The following is a 9416-nucleotide window of genomic DNA, read 5'->3' as shown; positions in this document are numbered from 1 at the left end:
TTAGGCCGGCTTCGTGTTACTAGCTAGAGTCGGCTCGTGTTACCTAGCTAGAGCCGGCTCGTGTTACCTAGCTAGAGTCGGCTGCGTGTTTACCTAGCTAGAGTCGGCTCGTGTTACCTAGCTAGAGTCGGCTCGTGTTACCTTAGCTAGAGTCGGCTCGTGTTACCTAGCTAGAGTCGGCTCGTGTTACCTAGCTAGAGGTCGGCTCGTGTTACCTAGCTAGAGTGGCTCGTGTTACTGCTAGAGCCGGCTCGTGTTACCTAGCTAGAGCCGGCTCGTGTTACCTAGCTAGAGTCGGCCGTGTTACCTAGCCAGAGTCGGCTCGTGTTACCTAGCTAGAGTCGGCTCGTGTTACCTAGTTTAGAGCCGGCTCGTGTTACCTAGCTAGAGTGGCTCGTGTTACCTGCTAGAGTCGGCTCGTTTACCTAGCTAGGTCGGCTCGTGTTACCTAGTTAGAGGCCTGGTCGTGTTACCTAGCTAGAGTCGGCTCGTGTTACCTAGCTAGAGCCGGCTCGGTGTTACCTAGTAGAGCGGCTCGTGTTACCTAGCTAGAGTCGGCTCGTGTTACCTAGCTAGAGTCGGCTCGTGTTACCTAGCTAGAGTCGCTCGTGTTACCTAGCTAGAGTCGGCTCGTGTTACGCTAGCTAGAGTCGGCTCGTGTTACCTAGTTAGAGCCGGCTCGTGTTACCTAGCTAGAGCCGGCTCGTGTTTCTTAATAAGTAGCTATCAGCAGAGTCAGTGCTAGTAAGAAAAGACTTGCGGCATTAAACAAGATACTCTTTGAAGAGGTAGGTTTTCAGATGTTTTCGCGGACCACGACAACCAAAGATGCTGGATAAATTAAGATAGTTCACTCAGGCCCCTTAAGCATTGAAAAAAGAGTCAGTTCCTGTCTACTTAAGGGGGTGGCTCTCCAAAGAACAAATATGACAGCAGCTGGATCTGGTCTACTTAGTTCGTTGACTTTTATTGAAACAGAAAAAAAAAAAAGAGGGAGTTGGATATCTCACTTCCTCTTCCATCTTTGACTAGAACACTTTCATATTCTGTAATTCCGTACATTTGTAAAGGTATATTCGAGGAGCTTCGCATGGGAGATACACAGATGTCAGTAATGTAACACAATGTGTTCCTACCCCCCCCCCCCCCCCAGTGCACTACTATCCTATGGGCCCCTGTAAAGACAAGTACGGAATAGGTGCCATTTGGCACACAACCCTCTCACAGTGATGGCCACAATGCACTGCACATGCGATTCCCTCTGGGGCCAGTAACCATCAGCAGTCAGAACATGTCCTACTGCGTTGCCTTCGGACATTACACACAAACACCTCTGCGTTAGGAGAAGCTGGGTAATTCGTTCCCTTCTGTTACCCTTCCGGCCCGGGGTAAGACGCCTCCGCGCTAGATACAAACACAAACCACCGCGATGTGGACACGTGATCCACCCTGCGGCCATATTATCCCCCCTCCACCGGATGCACAGCTTGTGTCCAAAACACTGACAGACTGCTCTACAAATGCCACAGGCACATCAATACAATAACTATTTACCACACACATCAACATTAGGGAGACCTGGCTGGGAATATCTTGCAATGAACCACTAGGAATGTTTTTCAGTTGGAATTACATGGGGCTAGAGGAGGCTGGCACCCACCCTCACAACCAATCAGGCACCCACCCTCAATATCATGTCTCAGGAAGGCGTCCTAAACAGACCTAGTGACTCAGGTGGGTGGCATCCTAAACAGACCTAGGTGTCTCAGGTGGGTGGGATTAGGGAGTGTCCTTTTAGTGTGTGAGTGGCTGAGTGTGTGTGTAAGTGGCTGTGTGTGTGTGTGTGTGTGTGAGAAGGTATCTACCCTCGGGACTGGCAGGCAGCACTAGGCATTGTGGGGCTGAGCAGAATCTGGTTTCATCAATAATTCACATTAGCAACATGTTTGATGTTAATGAACTCTCTGTGGAACAGTGGTAGTGTTACACAGTACTAATGAAGAGTCTAGCTCAGGGGTGGGCAGCCGGTGTGGGTCCAGGTTTTAATGTAGCTGGGGTGGGTCCAGGTTTTAATGTAGCTGGGGTGGGTCCAGGTTTCTAATGTAGCTGGGGTGGGTCCAGGTTTCTAATGTGCTGGGTGGGTCCAGGTTTTAATGTAGCTGGGGTGGGTCCAGGTTTCTAATGTAGCTGGGGTGGGTCCAGGTTTCTAATGTAGCTGGGGTGGGTCCAGGTTTCTAATGTACGTGGGTGGGTCCAGGTTTCTAATGTAGCTGGGGTGGGTCCAGGTTTCTAATGTAGCTGGGGTGGGTCCAGGTTTCTAATGTAGGCTGGGGTGGGTCCAGGTTTCTAATGTAGCTGGGGTGGGAAATCTTTCCTGTTATTACCTGGTACTTCCTGTATATAGCCATATTATTACCTGGTACTTCCTGTATATAGCCATGTTATTACCTGGTACTTCCTGTATATAGCATGTATTCCTGTACTTCCTGTATATAAAGCCATGTTATTTGAACTCATTATTTTATTATTATTATTTTAATTATTTTAATTTTATTCAGTGTGTATTTATTCCTCAAGTCCTATTTCTATTTGATCTGTTTTATCTTTAACTGTATTGTATTGTTGGACCGGTCAGGCAGCATGTCACTGGAAGTCTTCACCTGTTGTTTACTAAGCATGTAATAAATAACATTTCATTTGTAGGCTACAGTCATAGTGTTTAAGCAATTGAAAGTCTATATCAGGGGCCCAATCCGCCTGTTGAAAGTCTATATCAGGGGCCCAATCCGCCTGCTGAAGTCTATATCAGGGGGGCCAATCCGCCTGTTTGTAAGTCTATATCAGGGGGCCAATCCGCCTGTCTGAAAGTCTATATCAGGGGCCCAATCCGCTGTTGAAGTCTATATCAGGGGGCCCAATCCACCTGTTGAAAGTCTATATCAGGGGGCCAATCCACCCTGTTGAAAGTCTATATCAGGGGGGCCAATCCACCTGTTGTAGTCTATATCAGGGGGGCCAATCCACCTGTTAAAGTCTATATCGGGGGGCCAATCCACCTGTTTGAAAGTCTATATAGGGGGCCCAATCCACTGTTGAAGTCTATATCAGGGGGCCCAATCCGCCTGTTGAAAGTCTATATCAGGGGGCCCAATCCACCTGTTGAAAGTCATATATCAGGGGGCCCAATCCACCTGTTTGAAGTCTATATCAGGGGGGCCAATCCACCTGTTGTAAGTCTATATCAGGGGGCCCAATCCGCCTGTTGTAAGTCTATATAGGGGGCCCATCCACCTGTTGAAAGTCTATATCAGGGGGCCCAATCCACCTGTTGAAAGTCTATAGGCCAATCCACGGAGTTAGGGCCCATCCACTGTTGAAAGTCTATATCAGGGGGCCCAATCCACCTGTTGAAAGTCTATATCAGGGGGCCCAATCCACTGTTGAAAGTCTATATCAGGGGGGCCCAATCACCTGTTGTAAGTCTATATAGGGGGGCCCAATCCACCTGTTGAAAGTCTATATCAGGGGGGCCCAATCCCCTGTTGATAAGTCTATATCAGGGGGGCCCAGTCACCTGTTGAAAGTCTATATCAGGGGGCCCATCCACTGTTTGTAAGTCTATATCAGGGGGGCCAATCCGTCTGCTGAAAGTCTATATCAGGGGGCCCAATCACTAGGTAACACGAGCCGACTCTAGCTAGGTAACACGAGCCGACTCTAGCTAGGTAACACGAGCCGACTCTAGCTAGGTAACACGAGCCGGCTCTAGCTAGGTAACACGAGCCGGCTCTAGCTAGGTAACACGAGCCGGCTCTAGCTAGGTAACACCAGCCGGCTCTAGCTAGGTAACACCAGCCGGCTCTAGCTAGTTACTTTTAATGTTGAGTCGTTATACACTAATTTTCCACACGAGGGCGGTATTGAAGCTATGGAACATTTTCTTCTGCAACGTGACCCTGATGAACTACCTTCCAGTGCATCATGCATTATAACATTGGCTGAAATAGTACTCACACACAACTACTTCATGTTTCTAAATGATTTCTTTATTCAGACGAAGGGTACTGCTATGGGATCCCCCATGGCTCCTAACTATGCTCATGTGTATGTGGGTTACATGGAGAAACAGTCTATTTTCAATCCTCTCAAAAACGTTTTCTTGCCTAACATCATTATTTGGAAACGGTACGTTGATGATATTTTTGTTCTATGGAGGGGTGATGCAGAACAGCTCCAGGCGTTCCATGCTTTTCTTAACTCCTYTTCTGAACATCTGAGATTTACTATGCAATCTGATACACATCAAATCAGTTTCCTTGATCTTCTGATCTTGTGTGAAGATAATGTTCTATACACTGATCTTTACAGGAAACCTACTGATCGTAACAGTTTGTTGAGGGCTGACAGTTGTCACCCGCTTCCCTTGAAAAATTGTTTGCCCTACAGCCAATTCTGTCGAATCAAAAGAATTTGCAAAAAAACATTCAGATTTTGACAGAAATATGGCTGAGACGCAAAGTAAATTCAAGGAGAGGGGGGTACAAACATGATCAGATTAATATTGCCATTGAGAAAATTCAAAACAAAACGAGACATGGTCAGTCTCGCAAAAATAAGTATTCTTGCGTTCTAACTACCCGCTCTTCAAAGTGCTCTGAACAAATTAAGGGAATCGTTCACAAACAAGATCCGGTGTTAGTATCGGTAATGTGTTTTCGGACCTTCCCTTGGTCGTATTCTCGCGGGGCAGAAACCTCAGATCAATTGGTTCACTCTGATTTACCACCCCAAGATATTCCTGAACAACGTCTATTTGCGCCCCTACTGGATGGAAACTACAAGTGTAATGGCTGTGCTCAATGCAATGGCACTTATAAATGTAGATCCTTCAAACTCCCCCAAACAGGGAAATCGATCCCAATCAAAGGCGTTATCACGTGCTCCACTAAGGCAGTTATTTATCTTATAACTTGTCCTTGTGGTAAAAACGATGTGGGTAAAACAAAGCGCGAATTAAAAGTACGAATCTCAGAGCATCGTAGCACCATTAGGTGCAGAAACTTGACTTCCCCAGTTGCGGCCCACATTTTGGAGGCAGGCCACTCGATTTCATCTCTATGTTATATCGGCATCGAACACGTCATCCTCCCTAGGAGAGGGGGTGACCTTGATAATTTATTGTTAAAACGAGAGGCTGCCTGGATCTTGTGTGGCTCAGTTGGTAGAGCATGGCGCTTGCAACGCCAGGGTTGTGGGTTCATTCCCCACGGGGGGACCAGGATGAATATGTATGAACTTTCCAATTTGTAAGTCGCTCTGGATAAGAGCGTCAGCTAAATGACTTAAATGTTAAATGTAAAAATGTATCTTTAACTTAAAGACCCTTGCTCCCTTCGGTCTCAACGTAGACTTTGATCTGAAGCCATTCTTGTGATTATTGTGATGTTGCTATTGTAAATGTTTGTAGGCTTATGTAGCCACATTGTATCTATGATCGTACACTATCCATTTATGTTATTTGTGTGTTATTTTAATATATGAGAATGAACCAATGATATCAGGCCACACACCATGGTTACAGACACCTGTGTGTGTCTTTTGACACTATACAAACGAGTCACCCCGCAGTGTCTGTCATTACACCCTGATGAAGACAGCTTGTCTGTCCAAACGTTGGACATAAATATATTTTTGCATCTGAGCTCTTCGAGTGTGCGGCTCTCCTTTATTTTAAGAGTTCTACTCCGCTAGCCAGCACCTCACCTAAATAGGTGTGCGTTTCTTTCGCCTCTAGATTACATCCAATGGCAACAGATTTTCATCCCAACACGCTGAGCTGTGGTGTCCATGCCCCATGCTGCAATACACACCAACACCAGTCCATCGCGCTATGACTGTGTACATGCATGGATTTGTGTGTAAATTACAGATGTTTCAAGATGTTTGTGAAAGAGATAGTAAATGTTGTCCTTGTTTCTCCGGGCAGGTATTTCTCCAGCCAGACACAACGGGGACGTTGTATCTCAGTGTGATAGTGGACCAGGACAGTCCTGTCAACGCTGACCTACTACTGGACCAGTCTGGACAGAATGTCTACGTCCTCACTGACAGCAAGGTAGACCCTATCCCCTACCCTTAGACCCTAACCCTTATACCCTCTATGTCCTCACTGACAACAAGGTAGACCCTATCCCCTACCCTTAGACCCTAACCTTATACCCTCTATGTCCTCACTGACAACAAGGTAGACCCTATCCCCTACCCTTAGACCCTAACCCTTATACCCTCTATGTCCTCACTGACAACAAGGTAGACCCTATCCCCTACCCTTAGACCCTAACCCTTATACCCTCTATGTCCTCACTGACAACAAGGTAGGCCCTATCCCCTACCCTTAGACCCTAACCCCTTAGCCCCTCTGTCCTCACTGACGGCAAGGTAGGCCTCACAGTACCCTAGCTACCATAGCCCAGTGCTTTTTAGTCCAGGAGATTAGACAATGTTTTTTTAGTCCAGGAGATTAGACAGTGCTTTTTTAATCCAGGAGATTAGACAGTGATTTTTAGTCAGAGAGATTAGACAGTGATTTTTAGTCCAGGAGATTAGACAGTGCTTTTTAGTCCAGGAGATTAGACAGTGATTTTTAGTCCAGGAGATTAGACAGTGCTTTTTAGTCCAGGAGATTAGACATGATTTTTAATCCAGGAGATTAGACAGTGATTTTTAGTCCAGGAGATTAGACAGTGCTTTTTAGTCCAGGAGATTAGACAGTGATTTTTAGTCCAGGAGATTAGACAGTGATTTTTAGTCCAGGAGATTAGACAGTGCTTTTTAGTCCAGGAGATTAGCAGTGATTTTTAGTCCAGGAGTTAGACAGTGCTTTTAGTCCAGGAGATTAGACAGTGTTTTTTAGTCCAGGAGAATGTCTCTTAGTGTTGCCACTTGGAGAATATCTCAGACTATTGATTGTATTTATTTGTGTTGTTACTTTTCCCCACTCATGGGATCCGACTTACTTTAAAAAATGATTTAATGTTTAGGAAAATAAATCTCAAAGAACTGTATTCAGTCATTTATAAAGGACAAATAGACCTGACCTACAATGACCTAATGTCTTTTAGTTCCCTGTGGATAATAGACCTGATGTCTTTTAGTTCCATGTGGATAATAGACCTGATGTCTTTTAGTTCCATGTGGATAATAGACCTGATGTCTCCTCTTTTAGTTCCATGTGGATAAGACCTGTTGTCTTTTAGTTCAATGTGGATAATAGACCTGATGTCTTTTAGTTCCATGTGGAAATAGACCTGATGTCTTTTAGTTCCATGTGGATAATACACCTGATGTCTTTTAGTTCCATGTGGATAATAGACCTGATGTCTTTTAGTTTCATGTGGATAATAGACCTGATGTCTTTAGTTCCATGTGGATAATAGACTGATGTCTTTTAGTTCCATGTGGATAGACCTGTGTCTTTTAGTTCCATGTGGATATAGACCTGATGTCTTTTAGTTCCATGTGGATAATAGACCTGATGTCTTTTAGTTCCATGTGGAATATATACCTGATGTCTTTTAGTTCCATGTGGATAATAGACCTGATGTCTTTTAGTTCCATGTGGATAATAACCTGATGTCTTTTAGTTCCATGTGGATAATAGACCTGATGTCTTTTAGTTCCATGTGGATAATAGACCTGATGTCTTTTAGTTCCATGTGGATAATAGACCTGATGTCTTTTAGTTCATGTGGATAATAGACCTGATGTCTTTTAGTTCCATGTGGATAATAGACCTGATGTCCTTTTTAGTTCCATGTGGATAATAGACCTGATGTCTTTTAGTTCATGTGGATAATAGACCTGATGTCTTTTAGCTCCATGTGGATAATAGACCTGATGTCTTTTAGTTCCATGTGGATAATAGACCTGATGTCTTTTAGCTCCATGTGGATAATTGACCTGATGTCTCCTCTTTTAGTTCCATGTGGATAATAGACCTGATGTCTTTAGTCTTATCTTGACTTGAGATCTGTAGAGTTGATAATGTAGATAATGAATCTCTCTCTCTATCTCTCTGTCTCTCTGTCTCTCTGTCTCTCTGTCTCTCTGTCTCTCTGTCTCTGTGTCTCTGTGTCTCTGTCTCTCTCAGGTGTCCAAGGTGGCTGTATCTCAGTGTGAACAGCAGCCCGACTGCCAGTCCTGTCTGTCTGTCAGAGACCCTTACTGTGGCTGGTGTGTCCTGGAGGGAAGGTAGTGTACACCCACACAGAACACATTACAGCATCACCTGTTTTATTAGTACTATAGTGGATAAACCAGAGCAGAACACAGTCTCTGCTGTCTCCATGGTAATCTGTGTTAACAACCAGACCAGAACACAGTCTCTGCTGTCTCCATGGTAATCTGTGTTAACAACCGGACCAGAACACAGTCTCTGCTGTCTCCATGGTAATCTGTGTTTATTCTCCTTTATTCAGATGTAGTCGTCGAATGGAGTGTAGTCGTGAGGGCCAAGCCAACCACTGGCTGTGGAGCTTCCATCCTGCCAACCAGCCTGCCAACCAGTGTGTGACTGTCCAGAGCGTGGAGCCTGCCATTCGAAGCAGAGAGGAGGAGACTCAGGTGGCTGAACTGTGGCAGTGTAGTATTGAATAAAGTCGGGGAACTCAAAATATTGTTCCTCTAACTGCTGTTCTTGACTCAGGAAAATCAGTGTCTCATTAAGACCTGACAAACCAGGTAACTTCTCTAGCCAATCAATACAACGACATATCAACTCATGCCTTGTTTTTACTAAAGATATTTATCGATGAAGTGTCATTCTGGAGTAAAAACATAACATGAGTTGATTATATAGAAACAGGTTGAGACTGACTGAGAAGGAAAAAGGACATTTTACTTCAGGATTCTCCAAACGTAGTTGAGTTAAAGTTCGTTGTTGTTTCCTCTCCCAGGTTTCTCTTGTTGTGTCCCAGCTGCCCACCCTGTCGGAGGAGGAGTCTCTGTCCTGCTCCTTTGGAACCCTCGTCCCTCAACCAGCGGTCGTCACGGGAACCACCATAACCTGTCAATCACCCCTGCCTGAGCTCCTCCCACCCAGCCCTCCAGGAAGTGGTAGGTGGACATTTTATTTAAAAAGTTTTATATAAAAATATATCTGTAAATATTTGATTTGTTTTTTTAATATATTTGATTATTTAGCCAGGTTAGTCTTGTTGAGATACAATACCTTGACAGACTTAGTCCAAGACAGCCAGGTTAGTCTTGTTGAGATACAATACCCATACCATGGACAGACTTAGTCAAGACAGCCAGGTTAGTCTTGTTGAGATACAATACCATGACAGACTTAGTCCAAGACAGCCAGGTTAGTCTTGTTGAGATACAATCCTTGACAGACTTAGTCAAGACCGCAG

General features: G+C 44.8%; 1 protein-coding gene across 1 annotated transcript in view; it reads left to right on the top strand.

Moving 5' to 3' along the window:
- Positions 1-5986: 5986 nt before the first annotated feature.
- The window catches only part of LOC112077798 (plexin-B3-like), a gene marked incomplete at its 5' end in the record, with an annotated part of 21682 nt that continues 18252 nt past the window's right edge, over positions 5987-9416 (top strand). Inside the window, 4 exons of the mRNA XM_024144234.2 lie at positions 5987-6115; positions 8150-8250; positions 8478-8622; positions 8955-9114. Coding sequence (XP_024000002.1) covers positions 5987-6115; positions 8150-8250; positions 8478-8622; positions 8955-9114 — 535 coding nt within the window. The remainder of the gene's footprint in view (positions 6116-8149; positions 8251-8477; positions 8623-8954; positions 9115-9416) is intronic.

The sequence above is a fragment of the Salvelinus sp. IW2-2015 genome, unplaced genomic scaffold (assembly GCF_002910315.2).
Source record: "Salvelinus sp. IW2-2015 unplaced genomic scaffold, ASM291031v2 Un_scaffold4920, whole genome shotgun sequence".
NCBI classification, from domain to species: Eukaryota; Metazoa; Chordata; class Actinopteri; order Salmoniformes; family Salmonidae; genus Salvelinus; species Salvelinus sp. IW2-2015.
This window is presented reverse-complemented; position numbering and strand designations above follow the sequence as displayed.